The 21,355-nt window shown below is 59.2% G+C and overlaps 1 protein-coding gene across 1 annotated transcript in view; it reads left to right on the top strand.

Annotated features, from left to right (window-relative positions):
- The window catches only part of CDH4 (cadherin 4), a 159,582-nt gene extending 140,164 nt beyond the window's left edge, over window positions 1–19,418 (top strand). Inside the window, exons 12-18 of the mRNA XM_072943536.1 lie at window positions 10,919–11,172; window positions 11,703–11,845; window positions 14,908–15,141; window positions 15,991–16,224; window positions 16,483–16,622; window positions 17,258–17,422; window positions 19,212–19,418. Of these exons, the coding sequence (XP_072799637.1) occupies window positions 10,919–11,172; window positions 11,703–11,845; window positions 14,908–15,141; window positions 15,991–16,224; window positions 16,483–16,622; window positions 17,258–17,422; window positions 19,212–19,418 (1,377 nt within the window). The remainder of the gene's footprint in view (window positions 1–10,918; window positions 11,173–11,702; window positions 11,846–14,907; window positions 15,142–15,990; window positions 16,225–16,482; window positions 16,623–17,257; window positions 17,423–19,211) is intronic.
- Window positions 19,419–21,355: the final 1,937 nt, after the last annotated feature.

The following is a 21,355-nucleotide window of genomic DNA, read 5'->3' on the forward strand; positions in this document are numbered from 1 at the left end:
CTATTTCATTGTTAGTGCATAGAAATGCAGCTGATTTGTGTATATTAACTTTGTGTCCTGCAACGTTACCAAATTCATTGATGAGCTCTAGTGGTTTTCTGGTCACTCCTTTAGGGTTTTCTGTGATAGCGCCATGTCATCTGCAGTGAGAGTCTTACTTCTCCTTTTCCAGCTTGGACTCCTTTCATTTCTTTTCTCTGGTTGCCGTGGCTAGGACTTCCAAAACCGTGTTGAATAAAAGTGGTGAGAGGGGGCTTCCTTGCCTAGTTCCCAATCTTAGAGGAAATGCTTTCAGCTTTTCCCCATTAAGTGTGATGTCAGCTGTGGGTTTTTCATATATGGCCTTTATGATGTTGAGGTGTGTTCCCTCTATGACCATCTTCTGGAGGAGAGTTTTTATCATAAATGGATGTTGAATTTTATCAAAAGCTTTTTCTGTATCTATTTGGATTATCATATGGCTTTTGCTCTCCAGTTTGTTAGTATGGTGTGTCACACTGACTGTTCACAGACACTGGACAACACTTGTATCCCTGGAACAACCCCACTTAGTCATGGTGTGTGACCCTCCAACGCCTTGTTGGGGTCAACTTGCTAGTGTTTGGTTGAGGACTTCTGTGTCTATGTTCATGAGTGATACTGGCCTGTAATTTTTTTGTGTGATATCTTTGTCTGATTTTGGTTTCAGGGTGATGATGGCCTCATAGAATGAGTTTGGAAGTGTTCGTCTGCAGCTTTTTGGAATAGTTTCAGAAGGACAGGTGTTCACTCATCTCTAAATGTTTGGTGGAATTCACCCGTGAAGCCGTCTGGTCCTGGACTTTTGTTTGTTGAGCTTTTCAGTCACTGATTCAGTTTTAGTGCTGATAATTCGTCTGTTCATATTGTCTGTTTCCTCCGGGTTCAGTCTTGGCAAGTTGTGCCTAAGACGCTGTCCATTTCTCGTACGTTGTCCTTCTGGTTGGCATATACTTGCTCAGAGTATCCTTTTATGTTCCCTTGAATTTCTGTGGTGTCAGCTGTAACTTTTCCTTTTTCATTTCTGATTTTATTAATGTGGGCCCTCTTCCTTTTTTTCTTGATGATTCTGGCTAAAGGTTTATCAATTTTGCTTATCTTTGCGAAGAATCAACTTTTAGTTTCATTGATCTTTTCTACTTTTTTTGTTTCATTTATTTTATTTCATTTATTTCTGCTCTAATCTTTATGATTCCTTCTCTTCTACTAACTTTGGGTTCTGTTTGTTTTTCTCCAGCTGCTTTAGGTGTGAGGCTAGGTTGTTGACCTGAGATTTTCCTTGTTTCCTAAGGTGGGCTGGTATCGCTATAAACTTCCCTCTTAGAACTGCCTTTGCTGCGTCCCAGAGGTTTTGGGTTGTTGTGTTTTTGTTTTCATTAGTCTCAGAGTACTTTCTGGTTTCCTCTTTGACTTCTCCAGTGATCCGTTGGTGGTTTAGTAGCACATTGTTTGGCCTCCACGTGTCTGCAGTTTTTTGCAGTTTTTTCTTGTAGTTGATTTCCAACCTTACAGTGTTGTGGTCAGAAAAGACAGTAGGTACAATTCCAGTGTTCTTAAAGTTACGGAGGCTTCTTTGTGGGCCAGCATGTGGCTGATTCTGGAGAATGTTTTGTGTGCACTTGAGAAGAATGTGTATCCTGTTGCTTTTGGGTAGAATGCTCTATAGGTATCAATTAGGTCGATCTGGTTTAATGTGTCCTTTAGGGCCTGTATTCCCTTATTGATTTTCTGCCTGGATGGCGTGTCCACTGATGTAAGAGGGGTGTTAGGTCCCCCACTGTTATTGTGTTATTGTCAATTTCTCCTTTTATGTCTGTTAACGGTTGCCTTATATGTGGAGGTGCTCCTGTGTTGGGTGCATGTATATTTACAATTGCTACATCTTCTTCTTGGATTGATCCCTCGAGCGTTGTGTAGTGTCCTTTTGCTCTTGTAATAGTCTTTATTTTAAAGTCCAAATTTTGCCTGATATAAGTATTGCTGCACCAGCTCTCTTTTGGTCTCTGCATGGAATATCTTTTTCCACCCCCTCACCTTCAGCCTGCAGGTGCCTCTCGCTCTGAAGTGGGTCTCTGGCAGACGGCATGTATATGGGTCTTGTCTTTGTATCCATTCAGCCTGTCTGTGTCTTTTGGTTGGAGTGTTTAATCCACTTACATTTAAGGTAATTATCCATACCTATGTTTTTATTGCCATTTTGTTAATTGTTTGGGGTTTGTTTTGTAGGTCTTTTTTTTCTCTTCTTTTCGTTCTCTTTTTCATGATTTGATGAGAAGGTCCTTTAACATTTGTCATAAAGCTGGTTGGGTGGTGCTGAGTTCTTTTAGCTTTTGTTTATCTGTGAAGATTTTGATTTCTCCATCAAATCTGAACGCGAGCCTTGCTGGATAGAGTATTCTTGGTTGTAAGTTTTTCCCTTTCATCACTTCAAATATATCGTGCCGCTCCCTTCTGGGCTGTAGAGTTTCTGCTGAAAAAGCAGCTGATAGCCTTACGGGAGCCCCCGTGGGTGTTATTTGTTGCTTTTCTCCTGCTGATGTTAATATTTTCTCCTTCTCCTTAGCTTTTGTCAGTTGGGTGACTATGTGCCTTGTTGTGTTCCTCTTGGGTTGATCCTGTGTGGTACTTTCCGCACTTCCTGGACTTGGATGACTGTTTCCCCTCCTAAGTTGGGGAAATTTTTGGTGATTATCTCTCCAAAATATTCTCAGGTCCTTTCTCTCTTCTCTTTCTGGGACCCCTGTAATGCGAATACGAGAGTGCTTCGTGTCCCAGAGTTCTCTTAAATTGTCCTCATATCTTTTCATTCTTTTTTCTGTTCTGCAGTAGTGACTTCCACTAATCTGTCTTCTAGCTCATTGGTCAGTTCTTCTGCCTCATTCAGTCTATTCTTGGTTCCTCCTAGTGTGTTGTTCATTTCAGTGGTTTTATTCTTCAGCTCTGGATACTCTATATTTTCCAGCTCTTTGCTAAAAACTTCACTCTGTGCATCTAGACTCCTCCTGAGTTCTCTGAACATCTTCACCATCATTACTCAACTCTTTCTTGGATAAATTGCCTATCTCCTCATCACTTACTTCTTCTTCTGGGATTTTATCTTGTGCCTTGGCCTGGAAGGTACTCCTCTGCTGCCTCATATTGTCTGTTATTCTATTTGTATTTTTAGGTAGGTTAGTTACATGTCTCGACCTTGGAGAGATGGCCCTCTGTGGGAGACGTCCAATGTGTCCCAGCAGTGCACTCCTCTCTAGTCACCCAAGGGCCAGGGTCCAGCCAATCCCAGTGTAGAGTCTGGCCTGTGTTTGTGGATTCCTTCCACAGCCTTTGGGATGTTGTTTTCTTATTTCTGGTATCTGCCCCTGGTGGGTGAGGCTGGACTAGAGGCTTATGCAGAGTTCCTGGCAGGAGGGGCCGGTGCCTGCCCACTGCTGGGTGGAGCTTGGTCCTGGACCTCTGGTGGGCAGGGCCGTGTCTAGAGGCTCAGGAAGTCTGCAGATGGGTGGGGCTGTTCCCACTCAGTATGTTGTTTGGCCTGAGGCATCCCAGCCCTAGGCCTACAGGCTTCTGGGTGAGGCTGGGTCTTGGTGCTAATGATCCAATCAAGATGTCAGCCTCCAGGAAAGCTCATGAAGATGAACACTCCTGGAATGTCTGCCACCAGCTTTTATGCCCCCTGGGTGAGCTGCAGCCATCCCCACCGCCTCAGAAGATCCTCCAAAATCAGCAGGCAGATCCGGCCCAGGCTCCTATGAAATCACTGCCTCTGCCCCTGGACCTGGCGCACGTGAGATTCTGTGTGCGCTTCCCAAGAGAATGGGGTCTCTGTTTCCCCCAGTCCGGTGGGGCTCCTGGAGCTAGGCGCCACTGGCCTTCAAAACCAGATGTCCTGGGGTCTCCTCCTCCTCCCAAGGCCAGAACCCCGGGCCAGGGAGCCTGACGTGGGGCTCAGAACTCGCCCCTGTGGGGGGGGGCCTCTGCGCCTTAATCATTCTTCAGCGGTGGGTTGCCCTCCTCTGGGGGGTATGGGGCCCGATCATAATGCAAGCACGCCCCTCTCACCGTCCTGCTGTGGTTCCCTCTTTATGTTTCCAGCTGAAGATCTTTTTTGCCAGGTTCCAGCCTTTTCTCAGTGGTCATTTAGCAGCCAGCTGTGGTTTCGTTGTAGTCGCGAAGAGAGGCGCGCTCGTGGTCCCGCCACTCCGCCATCTTGACCAGAAAGCCCCCGAGGTGTTCCACCCGAGAAAGCGCCTCCCGACTAGCGTCCTGGGCTTCGGGAGAGACACCATCCTCGCAGACAGTCCGCCTCCGAGGACGGGCGCCGGGGGGCCTGGGGCGCGGCGGGGGGCACAGGAGGTGGAGGGGCAGGCAGGGGCCCCGGCGGCCCAGCCCTGGGGCTCCGGTGCCCTGGGGCCGTCTGCTCTCGGCGCCAGGACTGGGTCCGAGCTCCTGCCCCCGCACAGCCAGCCGCCCCCTCGTGCCTCAGTTTCCTCGTACAGAAAATGAAGCTAACTGTGGGACCTGCGCCCAGGTTTACTGGCAGCATTAAACAGATCCTGGATGTAAGGGACTCGGGACAGCAGCGGGCCCGCAGCAAGCGCTCAGTCCACAGTCAGGATGAGCTGCTGCCGCCACCGCGTTCATCCCCACCATCGTCATCGTCGCCACAGACTAGGTGCTCTCCCGGCTCAAGGCCCCGTGAGTGAACAGCTCCTCTGCTCTCAGAGCCCAGCCCCCATGGGGAGTCTGTCACTGTCCCGAACCTCCCTCCCGCGCCCTCCTCCAGCTGTAAGTGCGCCATCTCCTCCAAGGAGGAGCACATCAGACTCAGACAGGCACAGCTCCCTCCCAGCCTGGTACCTGGGCCGCAGCTTTTGAAGCTCAAAAGCCACGACCACCTCTTCCACTTGCCCACGGGCAGCAGCAAGGCTTGTCTGGGGCAGTGAGTGAGCTGTGACCCAGGGACCTGGAGGAGGGCTGGGGGGACAGCAGCACTGGGGGCGGCCCAGTTCAGGGTCACGGTTCCCTCTGGCCCTCCAGCGCCGGCAGCTCCCAGGGCACGGCTCCGGGTGGACACACTCCATCGTGAGCATCCCAAACACGGGAGCAGAACGCAGCCTGGCCCTCCATGTGCACTGGTTTCCCCGCCCCCCACCCCCCCCACTGCCCTCCAGCCAGGGTGCCCCCAGCCCTGCCCCCCAAACCTGCGCCCACACTAGGCTGCTCCTCCTCAGGGTGCAGACCCAGCCCCGGGTTTTGAGCAAAAGGTGGCGCCACGTCCGGAGGCAGCTGCGTGGAGACCCGGTGAGTCCACCCAGCCTCCCTAAAGGGAACTGTTGGAGCAAATTACCTATTGATTTCTCCATTACAAATATGCTTTGCTTTACCCTCCTATGGACTTTTATTGGTCATAATAGTCTTTCCGGAAGGTGTCCTCACTCAGACCAGTGACACAATTTTTAACGTGTGACATGTGGCATTATTCCACGTCCACCAGGGACATGTGCCAATAAATATGGGTGAGAGCTCGCTTCCTTTGGTGACTTGTTCATGGACAAATCCACCATGATTTTATGAAACACTATATTTAAGCAGAGTGACCCCCACCCCTGGCCAACCCTCAGAGGGCCCTGGGGGAGTGGCTGGGGGGGGGGGCCCAGCTGCTTGGTTCTTGAGGGCAGGCAGGGGTCCTGGACACAGTGTGGGTGCAGGTGGGTGCTCTGTGCTTGGAGGCATCTGGGGACGGCGACCAAGCCCGCACCCAGGGGTGGGCTCACGGTCTTGGGCCTGAGGCCCCAGCAGGTCCTTCAGATGAGGGGATACCAGTTTATCCTGATCAGGTGCCTCCTTGGACAGGCAGCCAGCTTGGCCATTGAGGGTCCCGCCAGGGTAACACCTGCAGGCACAAGCCCCCCCCCCCATTAATCATGCCCCCTTAAGCACCATGCTGGGCGATGGTGGGGGCCACGGGGGTGTTGGACTGCCCCCTCCAAGGCCCAGGCACCCATGGGGAATGGCTGACCCACACTGACACCGTGCTGAGAGCAAGGTCCTGGAAGGCAGAGATACACAGTGCAGCCCCCACCCCAAGGTGCTCGAAGAGATGGAGTGGGTGGGACCTCAGCCGTGAGAGGGCCGTGGCATCTCACTGGGGGCTCTGGGAGGCCAGCAGGGAGCACCCCTTCCTTTGGCAGAGGAGGGTTCCCCCAAGGTCACCTGGGGCCGTCGGGAGAGGACGATGCGGGCGTCAGCCCCAGAACCCTGACCCCTGGCTCCAGGCCCTCCGGCCGGGCAGGCACCACCATCTCAGGCCCCTCTCCACACCCACCCAGAACTATGACTTGCTTTTTAAGCTCCTTCTCACGCTCAACACCTTACTGAGCAGCAGGAGCTGAGAAGGCAGGGGGTCTTTAAGGCCCACAAACACCAGCGCAGAGCGGCGGGGGCACGCAGAGCCGCAGGGGGCACACAGAGGCGGGCCGGGGGGCACGCAGAGCCGCGCGGGGGGCACGCAGAGGCGGGCCGCGCCGCGCCGCGCCGCCAGCAGCCGCAGGCCTCCCGGGAGAACCGGCCGCACGGCGGACAAGGGCCTCTCTCGGCAGGAGCGCTCTGCTAGTTCTCACCAATACCCCCGAGCACACCTGGAAGCAGCGGAGGCAGGTGCAGCCTCGCCCGCACTTCAGTGTCTCGGGCGTCAGCTGCCCGGGGCTTCAGCTACACGTTTTGCTACGTGCAGTTTTAACACCCAGACCCCACCAGCCTCCACCTGTAGCTCTATCAGGAGGCGCCCCCCTCAGAAACACGCTTTGCTTACCTCACCACGCCGCTGCGGCGCCTGGCGAAACCAGCCGCGTTCCTCTTGAATCCGCCAGTGCTCGTCTACATTCAGTGCCCTTAATTTTCCTAAAACCGTCTCTTTGCAGTACGGTTTTTCAGATCTGGATCCAAACAGGGTCCCCAGGCTGCGTCGGGTTGTAAGGCGTCTTGAATTGCTCTCCACATTCCGCCCGCCTCTGACCTGGCACAGACGCCAGGTCCACTGTGCGGAATCCGTCCAGTCGCTTCCTCGCGGCGTGTCTGGTACCCCGCGCCCCGCGTGCCCTGGAACCCGGGCTGCAGGCCCGTCCCTGGGGGCAGCCGAGTCGCCTCAGGGAGCTCGCAGTTCCTGGATGTCCCGCACACGGTTATCTGAGCCTGATCCGGGGCTCAGGTGTGACGGCCTGCTCCTTCACCGTGGAGCTGACCTTTCCCCTTCTGACCAGCAGGCGGTCTGCAAAAACACAGCTCTCCATCAGCCTCCATTGTTGGCCATTTCCAAATTCCTTCCTTAGGGCGCACAGAAAGGCGCTCTCACAATTCCCTCGTTCCGTATGTTCCTCAGGTGGAATGCTTTCCCTCGTCAACAGAGCCTCCGAGCGGCTCAAGGGCTCAAGGGCAGGTCTGTGGTCGGCAGGCAGCGCCCCTCCCCCAGAGATGTCCGCCAGGTCCCAACCCCCCAGATCTGTACAGATGTGGCAGGAGGTGCTCTGCAGATGTGATCCAGGGTCTTGAGACGGGAGAGGACCCCAGACAGTCCATGTAATCACGGGGCCCTTGTAAGGAGGAAGCAGGAGGGCCAGAGCCGGAGGAGGCGCGAGGACGCAGCGGAGGTCGGGCAGGGAGGCTGGGAGAGGCTAACCTGCTTTGCGGGTGGAGGGAGGGGCCGAGAGCGCAGGCCCCCAACGGGAGCCGGGAAAGGCCAGGAAACCTTCCCCAGAGCCTCCTGGAGGCCCCAGCCCTGGCCACACCTTGAACTTGGCCCACTGGCACAGATTTTTGACAAATTTGTGTTGTTTTAAGCCTCTACGTGGGAACATGAAAGTAACACAGAGGCCAACAGAAAAGGCCAGAATGAGGCTTCACCCCTCACCTGACTCCCGGCTGTCAGAGCAGAGCTGGTTCGCCGGCCGCTGGGTGTCCCCGCCGAGTCTCCGGGGGCCGCTGTAACGGTGGCTGCACAGCGCAAGTTTCTTCCCGCTCCCTCTTCTTCCCCCCTGGGGTCAGAGGTTAGGCGAGACCGGCTCCCTCCAGACCCTGGGGGGTTGCTTGTGCTCGCGTCTTCCAGTTTGGAGCGCTGCGCTCCTGGACCTGCGGCCCCTCCTCCATCTTCAGAGCCAGAACCACCTTGGCCTCCGTCCCCACGTGGCCCTCTTACAACAACCCTGTGATGGCATTTAGGGCCCCCAGGTAGTCCAGCATCACCTCCCATCTCGAGGTCCTTACCTTCATCAGGTCTGCAAAGTCCTTGTTGCCAGGGAGAGTGACTATTCACAGATTCCAGAGATGAGGACCTGGGTAAATCCCGAAGTGACAAGCGAAGCCGTGAGAGTTCTTCATTTCCTCGCTACGGCTAAGACTGCACAGATTTTTACACAGTGTTTTTGGGCAGCTGCAGGCATCACTGCTTCTGCCCTCTGGCTAGGGGCACCACCACCCCCCCGCCGGTTCCTAGGTGCTCCTGCCACGTCCTTGCTTTGTGACCCACTGGACACCCCAGGTTTGCCTTGCCTCACGTCTGGATCCGCCGTTCCTCCAGCAAGAAGTAGCATTTATAAACCAGCATCCGGAGAGGCGCTCGCCGCCGCCGCACAGCTGGGCGTTGTCCGGGGCAGAGCGAGGAGCAGCAGCGCTTCAGAGCAGGTGCTTCCTGACCATCTCAGATTTATTTCACCGATTCACACGATCACTTCATCCAAACTGAAAGCCAGAGGGTTTACCTGACTTTGCTGACTTTATCCTTGGTCTCCTTTCTCTTACACCGAGAACCTTGGCTCCTGACAATGTTAACGGCCACTTGCTTTATCCTGCGATGCACAGTCACCCTTCGCTATCTGTGGGGAAGTTACTCCAGGACACCACCTGGCAGATACCAACATCCAGACAGTCAAGTCCCTTATATAAAATGGCACAGCATTTGCACCTAACCCACACGCGTTCTCCCGTGTACTTTAACTTACGACACGAAACACGGTGCCGGGGCTGCATACATGGTTGCCTGTGGGCAGCAAATTCAGGTTTTGCTTTTGGGAAATTCCTGGAATTTTTTTCAAATATTTTCATTCCATGGTTGGTTGAATCCATGGATGTGGAGCCCATGGATACAGAGGGCCAGCTGTGCCGTAAAAGCTGGAAAAATAGCAAATCCAAAATCACTGCCAACAGCAAGAAGACCAGTGGGCTCAGGGCTTCTTCGCAACGACCGTCGCAGCAGTTCGTGCCCTTACTGGCCGTTTGTACGTGTCCTTTAGAACGAGCTCCCCGAAGGGCTCCTGTCCAAGTCCTGTCCAGTCACTGGCAACCGTTATTTCCTTGGGAGCTGCGTTACCACTGACACACAGACGGTCTAATTTAACTCAGTTTGTACTTTTCAGAAATTGATTTGTATACACAATTTCACTCATAACACCTAAAGTGGGAGAATGTAAGATTTTACATGGCTCCAAAAACCAAAGCTAATGGCAGAAACATACACAGCAAACTCATGCCCCCAGCGGCTCCCTCTGCCCCGTGCCTTCCCTCTGCTCAGGGGAGACCGTTTCTGTGAGCTGCTTGGTTCTCCTTTGAGCCTTGCTTTCTGCAGATATGAGCAGATACACCTGCAAGCTCGTATCTCTCTCCTGACACGGCACACACACCACTGCTCTTCCTGCTCACCCACCAACCCTGCAGGCTCTCCAGTTCCGCACGTGTCTTCCTGCCGCAAATGTCTCTGCTGTGTGCACGCAGCTCAGCCGGCCGGCCGGGGCCGTGGGTATGTCTGTGTTGACGCAAGTATCCACCCTCTGAGTGACAGGTGATACTGCGATGAATAACCTGGGCCACCTGACACTCTGCACGTGTCTAAGCAGAATTATTAGAATGCAGTGGCAATGTGTTGTGTTGTTTGTGTTTTCCAGTGAGGCTGTTGTGAGCTTTGCCTCAAATAATTACACGTCTCAGGGCCCCCAGCACCTCCACGCAACTCCTGTCCCCCCTCAAAGTGAGAAGAAACCCCCCAGACCACAGAGCTGTAGAGCCACACCTGCACTTACCAGCCGGGGTCCTGACACCCCCAAAACGCATGCTGGCTGGAGGGACGTCCACGCAGGGCCCCTCAACACCTGATGGGTCGCGTCCCAGGCTGCTCTAGCACGTGACCACAGACCGGGTGGGTTAGAACAGCTGCGGGACAGTCTCTCACGGCTCTGGAGGCCAAACGCCCCAGATCCAGGTGCTGGCGGGGCCGCGCTCCCTCTGGAGGTTCCGGGAGGCCGCTCCTGGTGGTGGCCACCAGTCTTTGGTGTCCTTGGCTCCGAGCCGCCTCTCTCCAGCCTCCGCCTCTATCTGCACGTGGCCCTGTCCCTGGGTCTCGAATCTCCCTCCCCTTGCTCTCCCATGGCCCCCGTCCTTGGACTTGGGGTCCACCCTCAATCCAGGATGACTTCATCTCAAGACCTTTAACTCGCTGGCATCTACAAAGACCCTATGTGTCAAAAGGTCACATGCACAAGTTCCAGATGGACACATCTTTGTGGACCACCCCCCCACCTGCTCCAACTCTGGAGGCGGCCCTGGCAAACAGCCGGGGCCTTGACCTGCTGGTAGGAGGGGGAGGGTCCGGGTCGGGCTAGGCCCTCCTGATGCTTGAAGGGGGGCAGCGCCGTGGGGTCGGGGGACTGCCCCGAGGAGCCCAGTCGCTGCCACGCCATGACGTGGGACAGGAGTTTACCCCAAGCTCCCACTGGCCAAACGCAGCGGGAGGCAGAGATGGAAGCTGCGGATGGCGTCCCCGGGCACAGGACAGGCGGGAAGAGCAGGCAGCACCTGTTGGGCCGGCCCCGCAGCACCTCGGCCAGCTCACCCTCCCGGGCGTCTCTCCTTCCAGGCTGTCGACTATGAGCTGAACAGGGCATTCATGCTGACCGTGATGGTGTCCAACCAGGCGCCCCTGGCCAGCGGCATCCAGATGTCCTTCCAGTCCACGGCGGGAGTGACCATCTCGGTCGTGGACATCAACGAGGCCCCCTACTTCCCCTCCAACCACAAGCTTGTCCGCCTGGAGGAGGGCGTGCCCACCGGCACCGTGCTGACCACGTTCTCCGCAGTGGACCCGGACCGGTTCATGCAGCAGGCCGTGAGGTGGGCCTCCCCACGCCCCGCCCTCGCGCCCCGGGGTCAGGGCGCCCATTTTCCATAGAGTCCAAAACACCTAGTGACACCTGCAACCCAGAAAGCTCCCGGCCTGGGGTGCCCCAAGCAGGGAAGCCCAGTCCGGGGACAGCTGGGACCACAGCCGCCAGGCTGCCCTGACAGCAGTCGGCCCGGCGCCGCGAGCGCCCCACAGACCATGAGCGCCACCGTGATTCCGCCCCAGACGAGCATCAGCCGTGTCTAGGCTCGGGCTGGGTCCTGACTCCACCCTCGTGAGCTGTCTGGCTTTTGCACGCCACCCGCCCTCTGTCCTCGGTCTCCGCACCTGTGGAGCAGGACGGCGGAGGGCCTGCCCCCCAGGGTCCCCATGGGCTTCACTAGCCCATCCACCTCGGGGACCACCAGCCGCTGTTGTCGCTGTCCCGCGTGGGACCTGCTCCCCAGGGAGCTCAGCCCAGGCTGGCACTCCAAAGAGGGGCTCTCCCCGGCCCCTCGCCTCACCCTACCTCCTCCCCCAGATACTCAAAGCTGTCGGACCCAGCAAACTGGCTGCACATCAACGCCACCAACGGCCAGATCAGCACGGCGGCCGTCCTCGACCGCGAGTCTCTCTACATCAGGAACAACGTCTACGAGGCCACGTTCCTGGCAGCCGACAACGGTGTGCCTGGGGGCGGGGGTGCGGGGGGCGCCCTGAGGGCCCCGGCCTGGGAAGCGGCGTTGGGGCCCTGGGTGGCCCCTGCCCGGCCACTCAGAGCCCTGGGCTCACTGGTCGACAGGCACGAGTACTCACAGGTGGGCACCGCGGGAGCCGGGCTGGCGGCGTGGGGCCGAGGTCTGTCGCTGCCCCTGTGGCTCACCTGCACGACCTGAAACGCCTCCTGTCCCACCTGTAAACTCGGGCGTTAGAGCCACGTCCGCACCGGAGGAGAGCTGCCTGCTGTGCCGACAGTCGGGGTGGGGGGACCCCACAGTTCAGCTGCCCCTCCCCTGACTGTAACGACCCATGACTTGGACCCCTGAGGCCTTCAGAGAAGGGGGCAGGGGTCCCCAAGAGGGGCCCAGAGGCAGGGTGGGCACCCATGAGAAGCCACACCGGTGGCACGTGCCTTGGGAGCTCAGAGAGGGCAATGGCGAGGCCCCTGAGCCAGACAGAGGGGCCTGGGGTGGGGAGAGGGGCTGGGCCTGGGTGAATGGGGGCTGGGCAGAGGCAGTGGCCAGGAGACCAGCAGGGAGCAGAAAGAACGTCCAAGAGCACTGGGCCTTCTGAGGGACATGGGTAGCATCTCCAGGAGCTGGTACGGGGACTCCTGGTGCCCCCTCCTTGGACCGAGGGCACTCGGGAGCCCATGGGGGCCCTAGCTGGCAGGCTGTCCAGCCCACTCTGAAAAAGGAAGGGAGGGCGTGGGTGGGAGTGAAGACTCAAACCAGAGGTGAGTCCCAGCACCTCCCCTCAGTGTGGGAAGAGACTTAACTCCCCAAGCCTCGGTTTCCTCCTCTGCAAAATGGGGACAGCCACTACCTCTGCTCGGGGGTGCCGCTGGAGGAACAGGGCCTGGCTCAAGTCAGCACCGGCATTCCTGCTGTGACCTCCTGGGCTCCTGCCATGTGCCAGCCGCAATTCATCAGTGAGCAAAACAGACAAAATCATGGTTGACATTCCAGAGGCCAGTGTGTCAGCTAGAACCAGGTTTGGCTGCATCATAATAATCATAATCACAACAAGACGGAGGTTTATTTTCTCCCAAATAAAAGAAGGCTGAAGGCCGGCAGCCCTGGGCCAGGCACAAGCAACCAGGCTCACTCTGGCCACCCCCGTGTCCTCGGCAAGCTGTAGCATGGCCCAGAATGGCTGCCAGTGCTCCAGCCATCAGGACCACATTCTGGCAAACAGAGCAGGGAGGTCAAGGGCATACCCCAGCCCTTCTAAGGACTTCCACTCACAACTCATGAAGGCCAGAACTCAGTCATGAAAACACCTGGCTACAAGGGATGCTGAGAAATGCAGTCTTCTCGCTGGGCAGTGATAACCCCAGATCGGATTGGCGGCTCTGGGTCTTTTATTAAAGAACAAAGAAGAAATGGAGATTGAGGGACTTAGCAGTCTCTGCCCCAGGGAGACGGATGAGAAACAAGTTCGCCAGATCATTTCAGGAAACGACAAATGGAAGAAAACAGAATGGGGGATGGGAGAGTGACCAGGGCCACAGCTGTGCTCCTGGCTATGAGTGACTGTGGGGCCAAGACAACAAACCAGGGAAAGATGGGATGGGGCGGGGAGTCCCAGGATTAGGAAAGTGCACGTGCAAAGGCCCCGGGGCAAGCCCATGCCAGGCGGGTTCTGGGAACAGCTGCACAACTGAGGTCTCAAGGCCTAGAGCTGCACCGAGGTTCCGTCAACAGCAATGAAAGTAGGCCCCGGAGACCTTCAGGGCAGCCTCCTTCCCCCCCTGCCCCATGGGGTCCACAAAGGCCCAGCCCCCTGGCGGGCCACCAGGAGTGCCAGGCTCTGACGGGGAAGGCTGCGATCCCAGGCATCCTCTCCTCCCAGTGGCCAGAGCAGTGAGACTAGCTTAGGTCGAGATTTTAAACGAGCCTGTGACGGAGCGGTGGGAAGTGCGGAAGAGGCGGGGAACGCAGCACAGGCCCCACCGGTTAACAGAACTTGCCTGTGCTCCTCCTGACTGTGGGCTGCGTCATCATCCACTTAGCAAAGCAGTTAGCAAAGGAGGCACCGAGCTGCACCACCTGAGATGTGTTTTGCTGCGTTTTCTGGAAGATACAGAGACGTGCTGCAGGCTGCATGCTTTACACGCTCCCCCTGCCGCCACCAAAAACGCGGTCATGGACGTCGGGGTCAGAGTTGCCATCAGAAGGCAGAGCCACGGTCAGAACATGGAGGACAGCAAGGGCATCTCCAGCCTCCCGGCCCCCATCCATCCCCACCGTCAGCCTGGCGGAGGCAGGGGTTGGGTGCAGGGGAGGCTCGGGGACAGTGGCGGCCCCGAGAGCTGTCAGGGCTCAGCAGGTCACCTGGGTCTACACCAAGGCCGGCACCGTGGAGGGCCACTTCGAGACCGGCCTGCTGTGGTGGGGGGCCCCCAACCCGAAACTCATCTTGAGAGCCTCCCCCTGCCTCCAAACTAGCTCCAGAAGTGGCCGTTTTGGTTCTAAGTATCCGAGCACAGGGCTTCTGGCCGTGAGGGTCCCTGCTGGGCGGGGCCAGGAAAACATGAGCCAGGCCAAGGTTTTTCCCTAGAAGGATGGAGAAGCAGGCGCCAGCTCCATGGCCCACCCTCCCGGAAGCCCCCCCCCCTGCCCAGGCTCCCAGAGGGGACGGGGTCCTGAGTGTGGCTCTGAGCTTAATGGCGCAACTCTTGCCCATCACTTGTGCTCTGCGTGTGTGCTGTGTGCACATGTGTGCATGTGTGTGGACATGTGTGTGGCTGTGGGTCTGGATGTGGCCACACGTCTGCAGTCTGTGCCCTGGTGACGTCTGTTCACATGTTGTGTGCAGCTGAGTGGCTGCACACGTTCTAAGAGAGAGTGTCGGTGTGTGTTTGGAGCTGTGGTCTGTCCTGGGTGGGGTCCTGGGGGGGGCTGTGGTCTGTCCTGGGTAGGGTCCTGGGGGGGGTCCTGGGGGGGTGTGGGCTGGTCTGACGCGTGGCCTTGCGTGTTTGCTGGTGGCGTATCATGAGTGATCATGCCATGTCCCTCCCTCAGGGGTCCCCCCGGCCAGTGGCACCGGGACCCTCCAGATTTATCTCATTGACACCAATGACAACGCCCCTGAGCTGCTGCCCAAGGAGGCGCAGATCTGCGAGAAGCCCGGCCTGAACGCCATCAACATCACCGCGGCCGATGCCGACGTCGACCCCAACATCGGCCCCTACGTCTTCGAGCTGCCCTTCGTCCCGGCCAGCGTGCGGAAGAACTGGACCATCACCCGCTTAAACGGTGAGCCCCCTCGGCCCCAAGCCCCCCGCAGCCCAGGCACCGGGGAGACTGGACAGTCTGGGTGCAGCCCCCCAAGGGGGCCGGTCACCCCGGCAGAGTGCACAGTGGAGACGAAAGCCAGTCTCACAAGAGGGCCACATGGCCCTTTCCCGTGGGGCGGGGCACCCTGCGGGCTCCAGGGCTCGGACACTGAGGGGCCTGAGGACAGGCCCCAGTGTCAGTGTTTTAAGGGGCACAGCCCTGGACGGCCCTGAGGCCGAGACTTCTTCCTGTGCCAGTTTCCACTTGAGGGGCCCCACCAATCTACTTCCTAAGGGTCCTTTCCTAGACGTGGACGTGTTGTGTGAATGAAGGGCGTCCAGGATCTGAGTCCTGGGAGCACACGCCTGTCCCCAGCCCCAACACTGAATGTTACTGTTTCAGAAGGCACTTTACCAACTCTGAGCCAGAATCAGCTTCCAGTGGCATCTTTTCACTGCCAGTGGACGTGCTTTCTGTGATCTGTTTTTTGCTTCTGTGAATTACCTGTCTAGTGTCCTTGCCTATATTTCTTCGAGGGTTTTTTTTTTTCGGTTGACTTGGTAGAACTCTTCATACATTAAGGCAATAATTTCTTCATCCTACATGTTGCAATTGCCCCACTCTTGAGTTGCCACCTTTTAACCTCACGGTATGATGCTGTGTGTGTGTGCACGCGCACGCCTGTGCACAAGGGTGTGTGTCCACGCGTGCCTTGGCCAGACAGACGTGCTGGACGTTCACAGTCAGACTCAGTCTTGTCCTGCGGAAGCCCAGCTAGGGAAGGCGGCTGGCGGCCCCCTGAGCGAAGCACGCCCTGTGCCCCACCAGGTGACTACGCCCAGCTCAGCCTGCGCATCCTGTACCTGGAGGCGGGGGTGTACGACGTGCCCGTCATCGTCACAGACTCCGGGAACCCGCCCCTGTCCAGCTCGTCCATCCTCAAAGTCAAGGTGTGCCCGTGCGACGACAAGGGCGACTGCACCACCGTGGGCGCCGTGGCAGCGGCCGGCCTGGGCACCGGGGCCATCGTGGCCATCCTCCTCTGCATCGTCATCCTGCTGAGTGAGTGCATCTCCCGGCGGCCCCCCACCCCCGGCCCGCCCAGAACCATTCAGACCGCGACCGGGCTGGTCCACACGATGACAGACACCGGCCCCCGCGGCCACACGAGCGCGGCCTCGTGCACTCACATGAGTGACCACACGCGTGCAGGCGCACACGCACAGACGGGCACCGGCACAGGCAGGCACGCGGATGCGCACAGGGCACAGGGATGCACACAGGCATGCACGCCCGCTCACCCGCCTCCCCGCCCCTCAGCCATGGTCCTGCTGTTCGTCATGTGGATGAAGCGGCGGGAGAAGGAGCGCCACACGAAGCAGCTGCTCATCGACCCCGAGGACGACGTGCGGGACAACATCCTCAAGTACGACGAGGAGGGGGGCGGCGAGGAGGACCAGGTGAGGGGCCGCCGGCAGGGACAGAGGGGACACTCCCCCCGCCCTGCTCTCCCTGCCCACGTGCGCATCTCCAGGGCCGGGCGCGCGCCCACAGGGGACCAGTGAGAACGCCTCCGTCCCCACAGCCACCCACCCGGCCGTGTGGGCCGGGGGACGCTCCCACCTGCCGGGGGCTGTCGGGCTCCCAGGAGGGTGGACTTGGAGGAGCTGCCTGGGTGGTTCTGCGTCCGCCACTGGTCACTGTGCACTCGGAGCAAGTCCTCCTCCCCTTAGAGCTCAGTCACCACCCCCTCCAACGGTGAAGTGGGGCAGCAGCAGCCCAGGTCCAGCTGTTCCCAGGAACAAACTTGGAACAGGCAGTGGGCCCTGGGGCCGCCTGGGGTCAGGCAGCCCAGGGCACAGACCTCACAGGTGCCTTGAGGATGAAAGGAGGCCAGGGGAGTGATTCAGGAAGGGCAGTCAGGGGACAGAAGAGGACGGGGGCGCACTCCGGGACCAGGAGACGGAATAGGACAGGGCACGTGCTCAGAGCCCAGCCACAGAGCAGGACGAGGATGCGCCCTGAGGCTTTCCTGGTGTCTCTGCTGCCATCCTCGTCCCAACCACCTGCCTGACTCTGCGCGGCCCCTCCGCAGGACTACGACCTCAGCCAGCTGCAGCAGCCGGAGGCCATGGAGCACGTGCTGAGCAAGGCCCCCGGGGTGCGGCGGGTGGACGAGCGGCCCGTGGGCGCCGAGCCCCAGTACCCGGTCAGGCCTGTGGTGCCCCACCCGGGGGACATCGGCGACTTCATCAACGAGGTGGGTGCCGCGGCAGCGGGAGGCCACACAGACCCCTTTGATAAAAGTGAGAGCGCAGTCACATGCTCCAGGAAGCCCACTTGGCGGGGCACAGAGGCGGGTTCAGAGCTGGGTCTTTGCAGAGCTGGCCTGTCAAGCCGGCAGCCAGGGGCCAAGCACTCCCCTCAGCATCCCCCCTGGGAAGGGACCGCTGCCCCAGCCCCAGGCACCGCGTCCCAGGCAGGGCCCACGGCAGGCACGGAGTAAGAAATCGGAAACGTGAGGCCACAGCCACGAAGAATCAGGAAGGGAGGGAGGGCCACCCCGAGGGTGAGGGCCAGCCGAGGCCGCGGCTGCTGCAGATCAGAGAGGCCTCCCTGGTGTGCACTCCACCCCAATGCCCAGGCAGGCTTGCAAGTTGCTGGCTTCAGGTCCAGGCTGCCCCCAACACAGGGCACTGGGAACTGCGGGGGGGGGGGGGTGGGTGTCCTCCGGAGCTGCCACCTGACCACGTGCCTGCAGCACCCGTCCTGATGTTTGGAGGCCACGTAGCTCAGAGTCCCAGCGAGCAACGTCCCCGCCTTTGATCTTCCCCCTTTGCAAGAAAAGCTGGACCTCCTCTGGCAGCTGAGCCTGAGACGCCCAACCGACACGTCCAAGGGCGTCAGGGGCCTGCCCCCTGCCTGGGCGCCCTCCTTCCTTTGCACTAACGCAGAGGGACAACAGGGACAGGGCGTGTGGCCGCACCCAAGACTGTCCCCTGTGAGCCGCGTCCCAGGCGGTCAGCACCCCGGGCTTCCCCATCGCTCCCAGAGGCGGCCACGCCCTTGGGGCGTGGGTCCCCGGGCTCCACCGCTGTTCTCTAAGACGGGCTGTATTTTATGAGGGTTGTCAACACTTTTGTGTCCACCTATGCCAGAACCTGACCTTAAAAAGATTAGTTTAAATGGAATAGAACCAGGAAGTGGTTCAGCAGAGATACAGACACGGCTCAGAACAGGCCGCACCCCAGGCCGCAGATGGAATTTCTACAGCTGCCCGAAAGCTGGTTCAGCTTAGACGACACTGACAGTGTAATAAATTCTTAAAAGCCCCAAAACCACGTCCTCCCCAGTCCACGAGGAGAAGCCCACTTCTAAGTCACTTACAGGAAATCAAAAAGGTAAAGGCCAAACCACTCAGGACCGAATAATGGCCCAGGGCCCCTCCCTGACCAGGGCAGCGTTAGACAGTCACCGCCATGGGCACCTGGGCCATTTGCTGGGACCCTGGGCCAGCGAACCCCAGCACAGTCCCATTCACGGTCTCTGGGGGCGCTGCCCTCAGCCAACGGCCACACGTGAGCCCTTGCGGGCAGAGGACACAGGCCCTGGCCATGGAGGTCCCAGCAGGTGCACCGGAGGAGAGGGGGCCAGGACACGCGGGCGGGTTCCAGCAACACCTGCTGCACTGCCAGGCCCTGCTCCTGGGCGTCGCTGTGGCAACAACTCCAGGCCGCGGACGCCTGTCCACGTCAGGGTCTCATTCCACAGGCAGCAGTCACGAATCAAGAGCCAGCCTCCCGCCGCAGGCCCCGCCCGGCCCTCCGCCCCACAACTCCAGCCCTCCTCCACAGGCCATTGTGCAAACACCACGGCCCTACCCAGTTCTCTGGCATGCCTCCCGGTGAGGCACAGGGAGCACTTACTGAGCGCCTACTGTATGCCAGGCCGTATAGCCGCACCTCCCTGACCTGTCTCCCCAGCTCCTCCTGGGCCCCAAGTGGGGGCGGCACCCCCTCCACCCTGACCCGCGTCTCCCTGACCCCCAGGGGCTTCGAGCGGCCGACAACGACCCCACGGCGCCCCCCTACGACTCCCTGCTGGTCTTCGACTACGAAGGAAGCGGCTCCACTGCGGGCTCTGTCAGCTCCCTGAACTCGTCCAGCTCCGGGGACCAGGACTACGACTACCTGAACGACTGGGGGCCCAGGTTCAAGAAGCTGGCGGACATGTACGGTGGCGGCGAGGAGGACTAACCGGCCTCACTGCCCCGATGCGAGAGAGCAGCGCTCGGACGGACGGACGGACGGGAGGAGCAGGCCTGGAGGCGGCGGCTGGCCCTCCTGGCTCCCGCGGCCGGCCACTTAGCGGTGTGCTGGGGCCCCCCCGCCCCAGCCCCCGACGCTGAGCTGCCTGGCATGAACACTTCTGGCCCCGCGGTCCGCCGCCCACCCCGGTAGCTGACTGAGCACTACAGGCGAGCGAGAGGCACTCTGTCTTAACTTGAATTTCTTAGAACAGAAGCACTGTTAAAAAAAAAAAAAGTGCCTTTTGGTACATGTATCAGATTCCCTCAAACTCAGGAGCGACTAAAAGCAAGAGACAGACCAAGCCCCCGCCGAGTCCTGAGCACCCCCAGCCCCAGCCCGGCCCGGCTCTGAAGGCGCCAATTAAGGAACTGGGGAGGATGTGGGGGGTTTCAGTCTATGATTAAGAAAAAAAAAATGGGTGACTCACTTGACAAAACTGGCAAATAGTTTAGGGTCCAAACTCCACCAGCCCTTCTGAGTCCTGGCGCTTTGCTGTACACAGTTGGGGGGGGTCTCCTGGGCCCCTTGGGGATTCCCAAGGCCGGTGGGAGGCGGGAGGCCGGCCTTCGGCTCCCACAGCAGCAAGTCCCCCTGGGGCGGGCCAAGCCCGTGGACCAAAGTCCCACCATGCAATTTGGCTACACTGAGTTGTCAGCTACCCTGGCTCCCAGATGCTGGAAATAGCGGGGGCAGGTGGGGTTCCCAGGAGCCATCCGTGCCTGATGCGCCCCATCTTGGCCATTCCCAGGGCCCCCTAGTCAATGATTAGGCCTCCTCCAGGGCCAACTGTGACCCCAAATACCACCCAGGTCCCCACTGGCTTTGGTCCAAGTGAGTATGGCATCCCAAGAAACCACAACCAAAACCAGCCAGCACCCCACCAAACCCCGGCATGAGCCGCCCCCAGACCCGGGCAGACCCCCCAGGGACCCCACCAGAGGCCCAGCGAACACGTGCCAGGCCAGACCCCTGAAGGCTCTGGGGCCGTGCGGGCCACGGGGAGAGCAGAGCCTCGCTTGGGCTGCAGGAGGCTGGAAACCAGCATGACCAGCGGGAGACCCCGGTGGCTCTTGCCGCCGCCCTGCCCCTCTGGAGCGGACTTTCTGACGCTCGTGGAGCTTGCTGACGGGGACGGCAGACACCTGCTCCGCATGTCCGGGAGAGCCTGTCGTGGTGGTGCCGTCTGCCCCCAGGTGTGTCTAGATCGTACCCGCCAGAAACAGTCCCCCTCCCTCTGGACCCGCAACAGCACCAAGCAGCTGCTGGCACTCTCAGAGCCGGACGTGCCCTCCCGACGGGCAGTCGGACTCTCAAGCCAGACCCCAGTCAGTGCCGCAGAGCAGACAGCGAAAGGGGCCGTGTCCCAAGGACCCCCTGGGGAGCCCCCTGCTGCGTTTGTCACTGGGGCAGGAAAGGCCCCGGTGCATCTCTTGCCCCCGCCGTCTCCCAGGGACAGCCGCTCTGGCTGTGAAGGCGCCTCAGGCCCCAGCCTGAGAAGACACCCTCCTGGGGGAACCCTCGTCTGCTCTCAGGCTCCCCAGGGAGGGGCGTAGGCGGCCCTCGCAGGACTTGGCGTCAGAGCCCCAGCGCTGACAAGGAGCCCCGCCCTGGAGCCCCACCCCGCACCTGCTCCCGGGGTCAGGGGAGGCCTCAGGAGGGCCTGGGGAGGTGGGGGGTCTGGGGTGCACATGACCCCTGGTCTCTCCACCTGGGGGTCCTTGATCCACTCCCCAGCCTCCAGCCCACCCCCATTGCCATGGTCATTCTCTTTTCTAAACAGCTTTGGCCTCGAAGGTGAACTTGAGTGTACCCGTGTGTGTGTGTGTGTGATACGCGTGGTGTGTCCCCCTTGGACGTCAGGGTTCTCCCCCAAACCAAGCCCG

Source organism: Vicugna pacos, chromosome 19 (genome assembly GCF_048564905.1).
Source record: "Vicugna pacos chromosome 19, VicPac4, whole genome shotgun sequence".
Lineage (NCBI taxonomy): Eukaryota > Metazoa > Chordata > Mammalia > Artiodactyla > Camelidae > Vicugna > Vicugna pacos.